Raw genomic sequence first — 19,694 nt, 5'->3', positions numbered from 1 at the left:
AGTTATTAATGTTTTGTGTTCCTCTTTTGTCTGAAGGATCGTGGGATAGGGAGGAGAGAAAAGGGGAGTTTACACAGAATTTTAAAATAAATCCACCTTTTTACAAAAGTCAACCATGATCTTTGGAATTCTGGAAAGAGTTTAATTAGATCTATTCAGTTTTTAAAAATTATTATTATTATTTTAAATTCTGTCTGAAGCTATTAGTTTGGAAAAATTAATCTACCTCTTCACCACAGCAATTTTCATACCACCACCAACACTAATCACACTCCTACCCAAGTTCCCACCCCCCAGAGCACAGGGAGTCGGGGTGATGCCCTACGCCCTGAGGAGGTGGAGATGGAGACAGTCTGGGGACCTGACAGGCACAGCTCCAGAGACCCAGGGCAACAGAGAAGAGGAGGAAAAGAAGGGGAAGCATCTGCACAATAAAATACAATTAGTGTCAGAATGTAAATCCCACACACGTACAGACCCAAGGCCGCTCCTCCCCTTCCAGGGTCTCCTATTTTTCCTACTGTCCTCCAATCCACTTAAAACAGATTTCACCTGGATAATAATATCAGGGGAAGAGTCTTTTTCTTCCCTACCTCCTCCTTCTAGTATTGTCATTTTTCCCAAGACACAACCTTCCATAAGAGGGATCCTCATAGTTTTCCTTTTCAAAGTGTCTTTCTCTGCCCTCCCTTGCTATCCTCATCTTTTTAAAAAAGGTTTCACTGAACTATAAAATCATGACATAATCATTTCCCACTCTTAAGAATAAATGCAAGAGAAAAAGTCTTCCACCAAGACATTCATCTTGTTGCTCTCTTTGGATTTCTTCTGACAAAGCTGACTCCCTTGGGAATGCCTCCACCAAGCCCTGAACATATTGCAGTCACTGGACAGTCAATGGCAGTCACTGGACAAGGACAGTGCCAGAGCCCATTCCCAGAGTTCAGAAGAGGCCAGTACTGTGTGGATAGTTTTCACAAACAACACAGTATTTCCTACTGAAGGTGGCATCGTTTAATTTACTGTAAGCTTGTTACGTGTGTTAATTAAGTCATCAAGAACCACTAACAGAATTTTAGAGCTAAAGGGATCATCTAATCCAACCTTTTCATCCATTTAGCATGTAAAAATCTAGACTCAAAGAAAGGGAAAGGCCTAGTGGGTCATACTGTTAGTATGTGGCAGAGGTAGGGCCAGAACCCAAGTCTCTTAACTTATAGAAAAGACCAATACAAGGGTTACAACTGAAAGCTTTAGCAATTCTTTAAGCACATAAATCTCATCCACTATTGAGAGTAAAGTATTTTGATAAAATATCTGTCTTGAAGAAAGGATGTGTAATGAGATAGAAAACCTAGGATACATTTTTGTCTATGAAGGTTTTGTGACTAGTGGCAAAAACAAAACATTCAATTTTTTAAAAAAAACTTGAACTTTAATAAGTAGTGATGAGATTGGATAAGAAATATCTAATTTAAAAGGATACTGTACCTGGATCTAGGACCAGCCTTTGTTAGTAACAAAATGCTTTCATGATACTAGCATAATTGCCTGCTTCCTACCTTAAGTTCATTTTCCTTTCCTTTTTATAACCTTTTTGAAGTTAAAAGCTCAAGTAGTGGTGAAAAGTGGAAGGATAAGGAAAGGAAGAAGGAAAATGATATTAACTGAAAATCTACTATGTACCAGATACTGCAGCAAACATTTTCACATTTGTTATTTCATTTAATCCTCATAATAGTCCTGAGAGCTACAGATAATAACTCTCAGTTTTTGCAAGAGAGGAAACCGAGGCTTAGAAATATCGAGTGACGTAATGCTATGTGGCCGGTAAGTTGTAGAACTCAGTTTTAGACTTAGATCTATCTGATGCAAAATAGCTCTTTCCAAAACACCCCAGCACAACTCCGGAATCAAGGACATGAAATGGTGAGCAAGGAGGAAAACAAATCTTTAAAGTAAATGTATTATTATTCAAGTTCTTCAGTAAAATAAGAATGAAAGCTTGAAGATTTAAGTATGGGATTTAGTATAGTAGCATTATTGGATCTCATAAAGATTTGGAAATTCTATTTTCAAATTGTTTGCCTTCTTTTACGCTAGTTTTTTTTTTTAACATCTTTATTGGAGTATAATTGCTTTACAATGTTGTGTTAGTTTCTGCTGTATAACAAAGTGAATCAGCTATACGTATACATATATCCCCATATCCCCTCCCTCTTGCGTCTCCCTCCCACCTCCCTATCCCACCCCTCTAGGTGGTCACAAAGCACCAAGCTGATCTCCCTGTGCTATGAGGCTGCTTCCCACTTAAGCTAGTTGTTTTTAATGAAATATTTGAGGCTTACAGAAAGATATCAAGAAAAAAATAAATACCCACTCATACATCACCCAGCTAGAGAAATAAAACATTAATTACAATGGATCACACAGGTACCCTCCTCAATCCCATTTCCTTCCCTTCCTCCCGAGAGTAATAGCTAATCTGACTTGATACCAGAAGCACCTTTGTCTTTAATTCTGGAGTTACTGAAAGACTGAAAAAATTGTAATATTTTCTGTTCTTCATTGAGCAATAATTAACTCTAAGACATGCTAGTTCAACACTTGAAATATAAACTGAGCTCCAAGTCATGTCTTCTTTAGCAAATACTGACATTTATTGAGCTCCTATTCTGTGCAAGACTTTCAAACTGAAAAAAAAATCCTGTATTTCAAAGTGGGGACATAGTATGTTTAATAAATAAACTAAATGTAGAGCAGTGTGTGCTTCCCAACCAGTGCGCTGAGATGAAGAGCTCATATAAAGAAAGGGAGGAAGAAGCTGGACATTCACAAGGGGAGAGAGAAGATGGGAGACTCCTAAGAACTGGACGTCCTTCCAGCTCTCTTCTTGCTTTATAGGGAAGGGAGAATCTATGTCCTGCAGAAGCTCCCCTTAGGAAGATAGGTTTAGCCAGTCCCTGTCAGCTCCTGTAGAATAATTTCATTTATAAGCTCATTCTTAGAAGCAAATTCGGGAGCAAATAGGTTCTTTTTTTTTTCCAGTTGTATTGCTTTAATTATCAACTAATATTGAAACTGGATGTACAAAAGTGTTTGATTTCAATGTCACAAAGTTTAGTGGACAAAGCATTGAACTTTAAATAAGAGGGTCTATGTTTTAGTTCCTATTTGCCGCTAACTAGTTGGTGATCACTCACTAATGATAGGACTTAGAACCATCATTTCAGCTCTCCGGGTCTCCTTCTTCTACTATAAAGTAAGGCACTTGGTCAAGAAGGCCTGGGATCTCAGTCCACGTCTTCAAACTCCTAAGTTACATATGCAGAGCACTAATTAGAGCCATTTTCAAGAGCTGTAAAGCCTGGAGCTACCATTTAATACATGCTTAAAGTAGATGCTTTTCCAATATTATCTAATTTGCTCTCTGAAACCCTATGAGGTATTTTATAGTTGAAGAAACTGAGATTTAGTAAATTAGATTAAGTCACTTGCCCAAGGATACACAGCTAGTACATGGCAACACAGAGAGTCAAACCTGATTTGTCTGCCTTCAAAGCCTGGATGTCTCCATTTACACCTGATCCCTACCCCTTCCAAATATAAAACAGAGGGAGGAAGCGACATATCCTATATACCTATTATGTTCCAGAAGTCATACAACAGCTCAGTTAGTACCCAAAACGCCTTTGTAAAATTAGTATTACTATTTACTCCAATTTTATGGATGACAAAACTGAGGCACAAAAGCTGAAATCATTTGTCCAAGAACTCACGGATAGTCACTGGGAGAGCTAAAACTTGACTGTGGGTCTGAGTCTGTAATGTGCTTCAGAAATAGAAATAAATGCATTTTTTTCGTTTTAATATTTGTTTTATTCTGTAGCAAATGTATGCATTCATTTGACCTCCTCTGGGTGCACACAGTTAAGACTGCATGTCCATGAAATGTGACCCATCTCAGATGAGCAATGGAATGGCTGGAATGTCCCGAGTTTAATTTGACTGAGCATAGGTTAATATTCACCAATACTGGAATTCTAAATACTAAAAAGTTCTGATCTGCTCTTTGTAGAATTATCACTTAGAAATCATTTCACTTAGGCCATTGCCACGATTATACAGCACATGAGACGTCTGTAGGTACTGGGTCTCCGTCTGACATTGATTTAAAAATAAAATACTGTAGCTTGAAATCATTGCAAGTTCCAGTTAATACAGTCAATTGGTGAGATGTGCTTCCTCACAAGCTGTTTGTAGTTAATTTTAAAAGACTCCCTTTTTTTTTTTTTTCCAATATTGTTATTTTTAAATGTCAAGAATCAGATGTCTGCTGTTTAGAACTACTGTACCGCTGCCAGTGACTTTCTGTATCAGGATTTGGAGCAGAGACATGGATTTGAAGACATTGAAAGTGTTTAATTCTCAGTTGAGATGTGGTTGGCTTTTGTATATTTGGAATAGAGCATTTATGGCACACCTCAGGGTAAGTGCTCATCGTTAAGTAAAATAAAATAGGAAGGGGGTCAAAGGAGTCAAGGGGGTTTGGGTTGTTGATTTGTTTTCGCTTTAAGAAAGCAGGATTCTTGGTTCCGTATATGCCTCTTTACGTAAAGTGAGAGTTGAGTGACTGGCATAATAAGCTATTCAGAAGAGCAAGATTTTAGATCTCCAACTGTTAGCCTTAAAAAAAAAAAAAATCCCTTCAAATGCGTGTATTTTGCATTCATCCAGCAGCAGACACAGGAAAAAGGAAACAAAGCTCTTCGGTAAAAGTAGAGAGAGAGAGAGACACAGAGAGAGAGGGAGAGAGAGGGAGAGAGAGAGCGCGCGCACAAGACGGACAAGAAAGCAGGCACCCTCAGAGATGCAATTTTAGGAGAGCAAAATGATCGACCTTTTTAAGGCTGAGTGGGTTTCTTCAGTTTGTGTGCAAGTTTCAAGAAATGGAAGGACTGACCAGGTCTGAGTACAACTCTTTTATTACTTTGTATTTGGTGATAGTGTGTTGTTTGTTTAGGTGGGAGGGGTTTTTTTGTGGGGGGGGGGGGAGTTTTTGTTATTTTATTTTTTCTCTAAATAATGGCTAGCACAACTGAAAGGGCTAAAATCTGATGTGTGTACAGATGGTAAGAAAACAGGTAGACACATCAGATACCTACACATCTGTGTCTGCAAGAGGCTGCGTAGAATCTTTAATTGACAGAGGATCTAAGGTGCTGGATGCCATGAGAGGACATTGTGCGTCTTAATGGTTGAAATGTGATCCGTTGTTTTCCATGGCAAGAATCCTGAATGCTTACTGTTCCTTTGCAAAAGTAAAATTTCTGGATGGTTTGCGTTTCTGTGGATTTTCTTGTGGCTTTTTTTCCCCTGTTGGTTAAATAAGACTCCACAAAAGATCACTGAAGAATCATTCATAACAAGCATGAACCCAGAGTTATTTTTTCAATGCAGGTACAACTATTTTTCAAAATTTTGTTCAAAATTATGTCAGCCTTTGCCCAGTGGGGTTTTCTTTCCCCAGCTGAGGTTTTCCTTCCTCTTATTTTAGAACAATTTAAATGATGTTAAATCAGTTTTTAAAAAACTACTTTATGTGAAATGTGTGACAGTGCTGAGCAGTTCTGCTAGTGACTTTGGTTACTGTGATGTTTCCTTGCTGCCTTTTATAAAAAAAAAAAAGTTAACCACATTGACGATTTTCTTTATTTTCAATTTAAATTGCCTTAATAATCCGGCAAAAAGTGTCAAGATTCTTGAATCTATTTCCTATTTGGCTTGTACAATCTTCTCCCTATTTTTTCCCTGATATCTTAGTAGAGATGTCCCTCTTTCTTAATAGAAAAATGAGGTTACTTCTGCCTGATCCTACTTTGAATGTAGAATCAGTGATTCTGGTAATTCTCTCTCTGATTCTCTCTAATTCTCTCTGTTACTCAGATCCCAGTATTGGGCAGGGGAGACAATTGGCAAAATATTCTGAGAAAGCAGGGGTCCAGAAAGAGTCAGTGGTAGTAAAAGAAAGATGAAACATCCTTCCTGAAAGTTGTTAAACTTTATTGTTCTTGGTCTGCAGTTTCATTATGCTAAAGACATTTTCAGCTATACCAAAAGTGCTTGGTTAGCCCCAATCAAAGGTTTCATGGCACAGACTTTCAGATCCCACAGAGTCCAATCTACTCATGGAAAGTATAGCATTGCTTAGCACAGAGTAAAAAAAGAAAAACCAGCTTTGGATCGCTCAGTGGCCAGTGGACTTTATCTCCTCTTTCTCCATTCTCCTTAGAGGACAGTTTGCTTGGTTGAAAATTAAATACAAGAGCCCAGGGTAAATATTTACCATTCAGTAAAGAAGCATTCACCCATAATCTCTGGTCCATTTGAGATCATGCCTTTACATGACCTAACACAGACGTGATTTGTGAATGGTAGAACACATTGGTTTTTTGCTTACGGTTTTATAGGGGTCACTAAAATATATATGCAGTATGGCCAGCTGGCTTTGACTCGGTGGTTAGACTAGGTTTTTTACCATTTTAGTTTTAAATTCAAAAGCAACAACCTCTCCTGGTGGACTACGGTGCTCATTGGTGAGTTGAATCATGGAAAAATCCCATCTTTATTGTTCCAAACAGCTGAAATCAGAAACTTCATACGGTTCAAACTGTAGTACCTCTAACAGTCAGATTTTTTTCTGTCATTTGCCAGGATAGCTTGGTAGAGAAAAAAAAACTTGGCCTTTTCAGGTCAAATCAGGTTACTATTACTGAAATCCATAAGGAGTTATAAGACCTTACTATGATTTATGTTACTCGTTTGAAACTTTGAATCCGTACGTTTTCCTGTTGGATAAAAATAACATGCATTTGGGACTTCACAACAACGGTTCACTTATCTGCTTCTAAAAACCATCTCTCCTCATCCCCAACCAGCAGGCTGTGTCCCTAGCTGCCATTAGGAACACATTAGGACACAGGGAAAAAACGTTTTACTCAAGTTTTGTAAATGCATATTTAAGTGTTTTAATAAATTCTTGGACAGAAACCACGGTAACGGGGGGGGGGGGGGGCTTTAATTTTTTTCAGTGAATGATTTCTTCTCCTTCAGCCCAATCCTGTTTGTAATTAAAAGGTAAAGATAAAGAGCTAATTACTGTTAAACAATTAGCAAAGGTAAAGGAGGGAATAGAGTGTAAGGAGAGGCCCACCAGCTCATTCCTTCATTTGCCGTGACCAATTTCTTACTTATATTGTTTAACACTTTTATTTCTTGGGGAACACTCATATGACCAAGGAATGACCTCTTCTGGTTCTCTGATCTTTTAAGTTTAATATAAACGATTATCTTGTAAAAAAAAAAAAAATGGTTTTTTCCATCTGTTAAAGGTTAGCAATATTCCCTGCCTTGTTTCCATTTCTAAAATAGACTTCTAATTACACTCACAAAATGGGCTTTCTAGGTAAGTATACCTTTCCTTTCATGTACATTGCCACTCTTCTCTACCAGTTGCAGCTTCTACTCCTTGTTCTCCCAGAATTTGGAAACTTCCTACAAAATTCAGACTTGTGCTATCACAGAGCTGTCGAGGAAGCAGAGTTATGTGGAGTCTAGAGTTACTGTATGTTGTACGCATGTGTCCAGGTCCATATATACACGTTACATCTGCACAGGCATTCCTGTACCCGTACTTCTAAAATATGCATTTATACTTACGCTTTCTTTGACCCCTGATTCATGACGTAAGATCTATTTCAAACGTACCATTTCACAAAGTCCACGAAAGAAGAATGACTATAAAGTGGGGAAACAGACTTTTCATAGATCCTGCTAAAAAAACACCTTGCCTTGCTTTTAAAGCGATTATTTAAATCTCAGACCGCTAGTATGAACCAGCTAGGGGGGGTCCTGCTTCCTTAGTGTAAGGATCAATTCCTTTCAAACAAAGAGACATCCGACAACAATGAAAGGAAATGACTTCTGTTCCTCTCATTTTTTTTAACCACTGTTAATTATATACTTGCAGGATTGTCAAACTCCTCGCTGATTACACTCTCCAAGTCTCTCAAACTTTAAGGTGTGTAATTAAAGAAGCAGGCAGGCTTTATTTTCTGTTTTTCAGAAAAATGATGGTTTCAGCGTTCCTGAACCTCCTCATTGCAAGGCCATCCGCGATACCTTCTCCTTCACAAACTCTTCCCTGGAAGGTGGGCGTAGCATCTTTCCACCTACCTATTTCTCACCTAATAATCCCCTTACAGAACAACTGTTTGAGATTATTTAGTCCAACCTACTCTCTCTAAAAGTGGGAAAAATAAACCCTAAGGAAATACCTTGACTGACAAAGGTGAGTCATCTCATCAGTGGCAGGCTGAGACTAGCACACTAACTGCCCAGCTACAGCCCCGTTCTTTTTCCCACTATGTCTTTCACATCTATGAAAACTTTTAAGGCTCTTTTCAAAGACGAACTCATCCTTTCTTACTCCATCCATTTAAGGCAGTGGGGTCAAGGTACAAGGAGGCAAAGAACTGATCTGAAAATGAGATTTGAAGCATGGTTTTGGCTTAAAAGGTTCACAAGAGATGAAGACAGTTGTTAACGAAATAATGACCTGAAGTTCGTAATTCTGGGGTTACAAATGGCAGGGTACGATTTTTAACTTCTAAGTAAAACAAATGGGTCTGTTTCTCCTGTTATCCCTGTCGATCCCTCCTGCATCCCAATGCTTTTATCATAAGGAAACCCTGTACCGACGGAGGACAAAGTGAGCAAAATTGCTCCAAGTTGGGGTGTGTAATCTCTAGTCATTACACTCAGAGCCCTGGGACTGGATTGTGAGGATGACATACTTCTTTCTGGCATCTTCCACTATCTTGGCAGCCAGCTCCTCTCACCTCTCACCTCACTTTCCTAGGATAAAAATTATTAACATAGCTGTAACCATATTTTTCAAAGCAGTGTGTGTGTGTGTGTGTGTGTGTGTGTGTGTGTGTGTGTAATATGTGACACATAGGACATGCTATATTGGGATAATGGGAACAAATATATTAAATCAGGGTAAGTCTAGAAAATGTGAAACAAATAATGCATAGGAGATATCAAGGGCTACAGGTTGATCTCTTGGTTATTGCTTTTGAAATTCAAAAGTGAGAACATAGAAGATCTAGCTCTAAAGTTGAAAATGCTGTATGAAACGTTATATAGTGGCATCCGTGAGGGTAAAAATCGAGCACAATGATACTACATTCGTCTGCATGCGTAGTCATATATGTGTGTGGCCACTTGCTCTATCATTGAATATTTAGGGCAATAGTTCCTTAACTTTGTGTGTGCAAGAACCACCTTGAGGGTGTCTATAAAATGAGGATTTGTGGCATCGATCCAAGAGATTCTGATTCTGTAGATCGGGGATGAGTCCAGTACAGAGATCAATGTAAGGACCACACTTGAACCTGATGCTAGGGAGCTATCAGACTAGATTCATAACTGTATTTACTGAAGGGGGCAGTAGAGTCTAACAGATGAAAACATTGGCTTTCCTATCACTACTGACCTCCCACATGGCTTTGGGCTCCCTCTACTTAGTACTTCCATTTCCATATCCGCAAAATGGGCATAATGATATGACTCTTGTGTTTGTTAAGATCTCAGAAAAATATTTCATTTCAAATTTGGGAAAGAAGTAAAAACTATAATGTGAAATGTTTTGAGTTTACAAATCCTCAGATGTTAGCATGCTTCACTGCTTCTTCACGTGTTTCACGTACCACTTTTTCTGTTACATTTTGCTTGATCGAACTTTCGTTACACCAAGGTTAGCCTGAACACATCCGATTCTGGGAAAGGAAAGCAGTCTCCCAGTGTCGGATGACAAGTCTTCATCACAATGTAGATTTAAAGCTTCCTCACCCCATGTGCCAGCTAAACACATAAAGCTTTTGTCTGCAGATGAAAAGATCACAAAGGGTCAATCTTTTGATAGCTCAGCTTCTGTGGGTCAGGTTTTCCCCCACGGCTCCATATTTGCTAATGGAACACAATTTTTCTGGCCTCCTCAAGCTTTCGTGTGTGTTTAGACAAAACCTGCTTTTATTTTCAGATCCTAAGTCTGTCAAGACCTGCTGCCTTATTCCAGGCAGCTTTGGGAAGTCCACAGGGCAAGTCTAATTAAGAGCAACAGCCATGGGGCTATCCGCTCACCTCCTTTCTTGGGTCTCTGTTGAGTGTTTCTGCCAAGGCAGCTTCAAGGCGTGGGAGTTCTTCCACCGCTGCTGGAGGATGACAATAGGTCCTTGTCCATCACTCTTTTTCGCTCCTGTCTAAAGTCCCTGATCACTCCTGTTCATTCTCAGACGCCAGCCCCATCACAGGCCACCTGCTGTCCCCAGCTGTACTACAGACATCAGTCTGACTGGCGGCCCCCAGCAGTAAATACATACAGAGAGACGCCCCTTTTAAGTCCCTTAAAGGATCCCGACTACTTGTAATCCTTGGATAATTCATTTTTTTCTTCTTCTTCTTCTTCTCTCCTAACTAGTAGAAGTTCAGCTGGCTTTTCGGTAACTCAGGGGGTGTCAGTGCAAGTAACTGTCATTTGTTTGCAAATGAACCTGAGCTTTCTGAAAATGATTCCCCTGTAAAATCTTCCCCCCGTCACACTCCTCCAGGCTTCTCGTGGATTTGACATTGTTTCCTGTTCTCCCACCTCTTGGAAGTATTTCATGGCACGCTGAGCAGACACTTTTAGTCAAAAACGCCTATAAATAGCTGATTTTCCTGCTTGCTGCCTTCTCTCTAAGGCTTTCACAAAGGAGGTGAACAAAGCCACTAGAAACAAGAACTCTCTGTGAGGGCTGTGCGGTGACGCTTATGAAAAATCCAATCTACAGGCCAACAATCACCGTGTGGGTCCCTTTGCCGTATTTGACTTAGGCAATCACTGCCCAGTAAGAGAAACATTTTATTTCACGCCAGCTGATCTCATGAGCTGAACAATCCATCAAAAATGTCTCAGATGAGCTTTCCTGCTTCTTTAAAAACGTTTATTTTGACTTTCACGCTGCTTTTAAAAAAAAAAAAAATCCCAAAGCCAACAGCTGTTTCTTAGATTCTATTGGTAAATCTAGGTGACCAATTCCTATGGCTATTCTGTCATAGGAAATGTGAAACTACTTCCACGTTCCTCCTCCAAACTGGCCTTGCTTATAGAGTTTCACTGTCTGGCCTGTCTTTGCTGTCTCCTATGTCACCCATCATCAGCACCCCCAAATCTCCCAGGGTGGTGTCATGGAACTCCCTGGAAGACTGCACTCAGCTAGGCAAGGCCATAATACCAGCCTTCACTGACCTCACTGAAATGACCCTTAGAAATCAGACACATGACATTAATTATACTCGTTCCCTTCCTCCACACCTTACTGAGCAAAGGAGAATCGGGCTTAGCTATTTTATTCTATAATTTGGAATTCTATAATTCTATAGTTATATTATAGAATTTGGAAACTCTCCCAAAACCATGTTTACAGCTGAGGAAACTGAGGCCTGGAGAGATTAACCAGCATCCCCTTGGCTCTTCGGTTGTAGAGAGGGGGGTGGGTGTCTTCCTCAGTCCTCTCACCCCACCTGTTAGCGGTCCTCTATCATGGAGCATGAGATCGTCATTGATCTTGGTGTTCTGTCTACTCAAGAAGTTCTGCCACCAGCCCTGCTCCCTGCTTTTTCCACTCTAGGCACTGGGTCTAATGTGGTTTTGGTTTAGTCTGTTGCTAAGTTTTCTAGAAAGTACATCTCGTTAAGGCTTTCCTCTTTGTGAACTGAACACGCACAGTCAACACAAGTATGGGAAAGAACTTCAAAGGACAATTAGCTCAGTGCTTTTGACATTTTTAACCATGGAATTCCTTGTTCATATAAAGCAGAATATATTAAACAGAAAGCAGTCCCCACTCTGTATTCATGGGTTCTGCAGATGGAAAATATTAGAAAAGTAAATAAATTTCAGAAAGTTCCAAAACGGAAGCTTGAATTTGCCTTGTGCCAGCAGCTATTTCCGTAGCATTTCCATTGCATTTACAACTATTTTCAGAGCATTTACACTGTATTAGGTATCATAAGTAATCTAGAGATGATTTAAAGTACACGAAGATATGCATAGGTTATGTGCAAATACTGCACCATTTCAAAGAAGGGACTTGAGCGTCCCTGGGTACCAAGAGACGACTGCAGTGCTCACACTGAAGCAAGACTAGGAGAATTCACATCCAAATCCCCTTCCCTCCCATCCACTGCTCTGCATCCAAGTTTCCCTGAAGGGGGGGCGGGGGCTTCCAAAGCACAGTCTGAAATTTGTTGCCCATTCCTTAAGCGGATCTTAGCTAAGGAAGAGTTTAATGACTGGTGGGGGGGCGGGAGGAGACACAGGGATGGGAGGGACCAGGATGGGGCAGAGGAGGGGAGTCTGTATCCACTCTTGATAAACCAACTCTTGACAAGTCAGAAAAATCAGAAAACCCTGATGAAGTCCAGAAGATGTCAGTTAACTGTCCCAAGCTTGGCAAATTTAATCGGCAGCTCTCCCAGGCTGCAGTCCAGCTGCCCTGTCTTTCCTGAAAACGACAACTGATCATGGGTGCCAAGAGTTCCTGACTGGCTCACAGTATGAAAGCACTTCGACTCCAACGGACAAGTTCTTATGTCACCTTCATTCCTTTTCCTCAGCTGTGACCCAGAGAGAGGGACTGACTTTTCTATGAGCAGACAGGCCTTTCAGCCCCAGGCCAGTGCTCAGCCCGTACACCATACTGAACACTTCCCCATCTTCATCACACGCTTGATGTACTCACATGGGCTAATGAACGATGGCAATGATCATAGGTCAATGATGAAGGAGAAGAAGGAGAAAAAAGGGAGAAAAAGAAGGACTATAATTTCCTGAGAAATTTCAATAGGCCTATGCTTAACATATATTGTCCCTATTTCTGGAAGTTACTAGGGTAGCGGTTCACACCCTCATTTTATACAAAATGGAGGTAATTAATTTGCCCAAGATTATATTGCTGGTAAGTGACAGAATGGAGATTTAAACCTTGATCCGTCTGATTCCACAACCTGTTCACTTCCCATCGTACCATGCTGCCTCTGCTTGGTAAATATTCCCTCTGATCTTTTCCTGACGAATTGTTTCTCAATGAGAGTTTATTTTAATGACAATTTTTTAAATGATTAACTATAATTAAAAAAACAGATTCTACCTCTATGATTAGGTGTAGTTTGGAAAGTGGCCATGTTAGAAAGTAACATATGAGATTCATTTGCAAAGTCAAATGTATAATGTAAATTGGAGTAGAACAGTATCGTTCCATATAACTGGAAAATTACATCTCAGCCTATGAAAGAACCATCACTCAAAGCTGTTGTGCTTATTCTCTTTTCAGTGAGAAACAATACAGTTTATCCCTTGAGACTGCCAACCTGATTGTAGTTATAATGTTATTAAAACACCATAAGGTTATGTCCCAATTAGAACTGTCTGCCCATTTAATATCCTTTGCTTGTATTAATTTGGGGATGTTTTCTTCTACAAGAATTAACTTCGCTGAAACGGTGAGGAAGGAAACGAGGAATCCCCAAACCCAATTTCTCTATAACAGTGTGACTTTATACTTTTGTCCTATGGGGATACCAGATAGTTATCTCCAAGGCATGTTTTGAGCCAGAATTCTGCTGGGTGCGTGAGCTCCACACATCCCAAATTGTTAACTAAATATTTGGGGAGTTCACAAACTTTACTCTTCGTTAAAATTATCACAGGTCCAAAGGAAAAGATATGTTTCCCTAAAGGTCAACCTTTAGAATGCTTCTTAATTACTTATATAACTGAATCAAGTAAGCCATGTAATTAATACCCAGTGCAGAGGACACATGTGTATCAGTTGAAGGTGGCCGGGGGCTACAGATATCCAATAAATAGTGCTGTTAGGGAATGTTAGCAGAGTTTAAACTAAATTTCTATAATAGATCATACAGAACACTCAGGCTTTTGAAATCCATCAGGATAAAAGGTACCACACTCAGTTACGAATCTGGAAGGCGTGGAGAACTTAATATCCTACTTTTCAGCTCATGTTGGACTTTTCCTCATGTACATGTCTCTCATCACAGAGAATTCAGTGTTCTAGCAAGCCCTTATTTAATGCCCTCCCCCTTTGCTTAAGCCCAGATGAAGTTCGTTTAAAGTAATGGATACAGTCTTAATGTTTCCACAGCCTCCACTTTCTCTTGGTTCAATATTTTATAAAATATCCCCACGCCTAAGAAGGAAATGTTAATTATTCACTTCACAGGGACAGGTAAGTAACTAAGAAATGAAAGAACTCACTAAAATTAAACAAGACCAATTTCATCTCATTGATGTTTTTGAACACTGTACTTCTCAGAGTCAACCAGCGATGATTTCACCCAACTGTCATAATATGTAGTCTCTTCGCGCTATCTACATCGTGAGTGTATAATGAAAAATTCTGTTAAATCATTTACGAGGACAGCCTTCTCAACATCTTTCATTCAACCAAGATTTATTTAGCACCTGTTTGACCCACACTGAACTCTGGGAGAGGTGACTGCATAAACGTGGGAAAGGGAAAGACCAGTGTGGGGAAAGGCAACCAGGCTTCCCACCCCGGAGGCAGTGGGGCTGCCCAGGCCCTGAGAAGAAATCTTTGCGCAGACAGCAAACCTGCTGTGGGGAAACCATCCTAGCGTCCACGTAGCATCGTGTGCTCGTCCAGCAGCAGGCCGGTAGGATGGGACCACCACACTGTGCCCCCAGAGGACTGAGATGCCGCTGGGGCACCCATGGTTCACAGGCACGAGAAGAGCAGAGGGACAGCAAATCGGGAGAGAACCCCAGGGAATAACAGATGGGTTTATCACACCAAAACCCAACTGTATCCCCAGCTCATACCCCTGAGGGGGCAACTGTTAGGTAGGAAGATATTTCCTAACAAAGCCATCGGATCCCAGGCAAGGTGAAGACCTTCTCGTTATTAAAAATATGTAACGAGAGGCTGGCTGAACATGTCAGGGACAGAGCGAAGGAAATTTCCCTATTTGGGGAAATGAGGGCAGGTGGCCCCCAGGGTTCCTTTCAAATCAAAGAGTCTCAGCACACAGTGCTGTGCAATATGGTAGCCACCAGCCACGTGTGGCTATTTAAATTTACATTAATTAAAGTGAAATAAAAGGAAAGATTCAGCCCCTCGGTCACCATAGCCACATTTCTAGTACTCAGTAGTCACATGTGACTGGCGTTTACCATATTGAACAACAAAGATATAAAACCTGCCCGTCACTACAGAAAGCTCTACTGGACTGCGTGGTTCTAGCTGTTTCTTGTCTATTTTAATATATTGAGTTCTACTAGATTTGGGCTTTGCCCCAAGAAGGTAACATCGTGTTGTGATGTCCCAGCGCTTAGAGGTGTCAGAACCAGGTGGCGCCCGGGTGACAGCTGCCGTGGGAATGCCTGTTTTCCGCCACCTACTCACGACAATGGCATCAAATAAACCACTTCACCACTCATATCTTCTAATTCTTCCTTTAGAAAAATATCTTGCCGAGTTATTGTGAAGAGTAAATTCTTTAAAGTACCTAGCGTTCAAAAAGCACAACTAATTTTTGGCTAGAAACACAAGAACGAGCCTGGGATTTTGCCCAGATTCTCACCCACCATTTTTCAGGACTTGCCATGCCCGGGGCCTTGCTCTGGGCGCAGAACGCGCAGTGTTTCCCTGGATCTTCCCATCCGCCCTGGCGCTGGCCCCTCCAAGGAGCCTGCTCAGCTCCCACTCTGCCTTTTGTACCCGACTGACCATGAGCTGCCCGGGCAGTACCCAGCACAGCACTTCCATTCACACTCTGAGCTTTGGGCCGAAGCTCTCGCTCGGACAGTAACCCTCACGTGTGATTCTCATTTATGAAAGAGGGCTGCCAAAATTTTCTCCTACTCACAGTGATTTGTAAATTACAATGTTGTGGCACCTCTGGGAGCTGCCGGTGGGTGCCAGTGGATTCAGAAGTTGGCGATGCATGGTATTATCTGCTACAGCCAGCCGCACGGCTGGTGCCAATCAGACGGGCCCCCCTCCCCCGACAACAGGTACCGTTTGCACGTTACCTGAGGCACTCCCGCATCCCTCACCTTCTCCTGCCTTTGACCAAATGGCAAGAGCTTTCTAGAGAGGCCCTTGGAGTATTCACTACGGGTTATTTGGGGACAGTGTTTACTTCAGCCCTATTCACTGAGAAGAGTGGGCACCTTCCTGCTGCCCATGAAAAAAATCAATGTACCAATGGATGGGTGTCAATGAGAGACTTAGCACACCATTCTGAGTTGGAAATAAGAGTCACCTGCTTAGATAAGAGGCAGTGATCTCATGGACTAATAACCAGCATGTACGTTGTAGTCTTCTGTTTTAACGTAACCGGTATTACCAAAAACATGCCGTCTGGCCACATTTGTTTACTTTCCAAACGTCAAAAGCCGTATTTTCTCACACTGTTCTCTGAAACCAAGTGTTCTTTGGCCAACTTTGAGGACTAGAAAGAGATTGCTTCAGCCCCACAAGCCAGAAAAATGCCATTGGTGGCAGGCCAGTTGGAAAGCTTGCTTTCCAGAATAGGCCTTTCTAGAAAAGCTTACAATCCAGGGCTCTCTAATACAGACCCTCAGAGGAAGAGGGTTTCCAGGCCTGGAGCATCTTGGGAAGGTTACTTATGGTGCTGGGGCTGCCCAGAAGCAGAAGTGACGAGCTTGCACATCTGACTGACTTTGGAAGTAACCCTACCTTGAGAAGACCGTTGGATGGGGTGGAGGAGAACTCAGATGCAGGAAGGCAGGGCACACCCATCCACCTAATTCAGTGCTCTTAGCCTGTGACTGTGGACAGATAGGACATGTAGTCCCCAAGAATGGCCTCTAGGGGGTCATGAACTCGTGAATTTAACAGTTGAGGAGGGGGTTGTTTGTGTTCATCCTGTTCTGGAGAAAAGTCCTTAGCTTTTAGCATGTCCCCAAAAGACATAAAGGGCTACTAACAAGTTTAAATTATGATATCCTTAAAATTAGGTAGCTTTTCCCCCAGATGATCCAGCAATCCCACTCCTGGGCATAAATCTGGAGGAAAACGTAATTCAAAAAGACACACACACCCCAATGTTCACAGCAGCACTGTTTACAATAGCCAAGACATGGAAGCAACCTAAACGTCCATCCACAGATGAATGGATAAAGAAGATGTGGTACATATATACAATGGAATATTACTCAGCCATAAAAAAGAATGAAATAATGCCATTTGCGGCAATATGGATGGACCCTAGAGATGATCATACTAAGTGAAGTCAGACAGAGAAAGACAAACATCATATGATACCACATATGTGGAATCTAAAAAAAGGATACAAATGAACTTATTTATAAAACAGAAATAGACTCACAGAGATAGAAAGAAAACTTATGGTTACCAAAGGGGACAGGGGGAGAGGGATAAATTAAGAGTTTGGGATTAAAATATACACACTACCATATGTAAAATTGATAACCAACAAGGACCTAGTGTATAGCACAGGGAACTAATACTCAATATCTTGTAATAACCTATAGTGGAACACAATGTAAAAAAAAAGACTAGATAGATATAACTGAATCACTTTACTGTACACCTGAAACTAACACAACATTGTAAACCAACTATATTTCAAAAACAATTTTTTAATTAGCTTTTTCCTTAAAAAGTTGAAGTTGATGACTTTCCTTCTTCCTTGTAACATCTCATTAGAAAAGCCTTTTGGGTTATAACCTTAGAATACTTTGCGGAATAGGGAATTTTTCAAGAATTATTATTGTGGGTGCCTATTACCTGAAATAGATAGATACTGAGATGGAACTTGGAGATCCTGTTACAAAGTAAAGCGTGTGATAGGATTTACCGTAAAGGAGCTCTTCCTGAGTGATCAATTCAAGTAACAAAAAGTGAGGTTCTGCTGTGTACAAGGGCTGAGGCTGAGATGAGAGGGGAATTCAAAGATTTGTAAAATAGCTCATACTCTTAGAGAGTTTGTAGTCTAGTGGGACACTGGGTGGTTAGATAAATAGAATACAAGGCAAAGTAAGAAGCAGTATGAAGATACCTGAACAAGGAATATGGAGGTTGATAGGAAGAAAAATTCCAACCTGGGGTTTAAGAAAGGGAGGATAAAGAAGAAACGTTTCCCCATTTGAAACACTATGTCTCTGAAGCTTTGATATCATTTCTTTGGAAGCACATTGGTAGGGATTTCTCTTAGCTTTTGCCCATTTTTACTAATCTCTCAGTAATTTAGCTCTGTATCTCCCATGCCTGACTTAGTGCCTAACAAACACCATTTATGTATGGATGGACGGACAGATGGGTGATGGATAGGTGGGTGGATAGGTGAGTAGGTGGATGGATGGATGAATTAATAGGCAAGTGGGTGGGTGGGTGAGTGGATTGATGGATGGATGGATGGATGGATGGATGGATCACAGGCAGGAGAGAGGAAAGGCACAGAGAGAGGGAGAGAAGAAGAAATAGAATTCACAACATCATAGTAGTTATTTCACCAGCCAGCTCAGTTCAGAGTCTTGTGGGAGAGGAGTTTAGAAAGGTCAACATCTCCATGGATCAGAAGTCTGGGCACAGTCTAGCTCAGCTGAGTGGCGTGCTCAAGGCCTTCCAAGGCTGAAATGAAGATATCAGCTGGGCTGGGCTCTCATCTGCAGGCTCTGGGGAAGATTCTACTTCCAAATGAATTTAGGCAGAGAGCGGAATTCAGTTCCCCGCGGCTGTACAACTGAGGTCCTTGCATCTGCAAGCCACCAAACGTCATATCAAACCTTTGATCGTACTTTAAATCCCTCTGACTCTCTCTGCCACATCTCTCTGACTTTCTCTTCTGCCCTCAGCCAGGAGAAAACTCTTCTTTTACTTTTTAATTTTATTTTATTATGGTAACATAGACATAACATAGACATAACACCCCTCTTCTTTTAAGGGTTCATGTGATTACAGTGGGTCCACCCAGATTAATCCAGTATAATCGACCTATTTTAAGATCACCGATCAGTAACGTTACTGACATCCGCAAAGTCCCTTTTGCCGTGAACCAGAACATATTCACGGGTGTGACAGCAGGGGTTAGACATCGTGGGAGTCAAAATTATGTCTACCATAATAGTTAACAACAGAGTGCATATAAATAGTCAATTGGTGAGGAGGGCACTTTCAGTGACCGTCATGCCATTCAAAGGCATGCAGTCAGTTTTAGGAAGATAAAGTACAGCTTTGGATCCAAACAGCTGTGTTCAAACCCTGTGTTTTACAGATTAGGCAACTCTGAGTGAGTTATTTAACCTCTCTCTGCCATGGGCTCCTCCTTTGTAATATGGTGGTAATAACAATTCCTATCATGTAAGGGTCTTGAGAGGATTAAATGGGTGAATGTAATATAAAAGATGTAGAACAACGCTTGGAAAGGGAGCATTATATATTATATAATGCCTCAAGAAATGCTATGATTATTACTATTAAGTGTGAAAACATGGCGGTACCAACATGAACTGAAACAAGGCAGATTTAAGAGACATTGCAGAAGTTACCGTTAGAGGA

At 40.9% G+C, this 19,694-nt stretch overlaps 1 protein-coding gene across 11 annotated transcripts in view; it reads left to right on the top strand.

Annotated features, from left to right (window-relative positions):
• DLGAP1 (DLG associated protein 1) overlaps window positions 1-19,694 on the top strand; it is a gene marked incomplete at both ends in the record, with an annotated part of 968,578 nt that overhangs the window by 650,084 nt on the left and 298,800 nt on the right. For 5 of the 11 annotated variants that reach the window (XM_079943265.1, XM_079943263.1, XM_079943262.1 and 2 more), the window contains one exon: window positions 4,020-4,489. The exons of 1 other annotated variant lie outside the window; for it this stretch is intronic. In XM_079943265.1, the coding sequence (XP_079799391.1) occupies window positions 4,316-4,489 (174 nt within the window). Of the gene's footprint in view, window positions 1-4,019; window positions 4,490-4,891; window positions 4,967-19,694 lie in introns of those variants that run through there. 5 more of the 11 variants (XM_079943267.1, XM_079943266.1, XM_079943261.1 and 2 more) reach the window with 1 other exon arrangement.

Source organism: Stenella coeruleoalba (genome assembly GCF_951394435.1).
Source record: "Stenella coeruleoalba genome assembly, chromosome: 14".
Lineage (NCBI taxonomy): Eukaryota > Metazoa > Chordata > Mammalia > Artiodactyla > Delphinidae > Stenella > Stenella coeruleoalba.
This window is presented reverse-complemented; position numbering and strand designations above follow the sequence as displayed.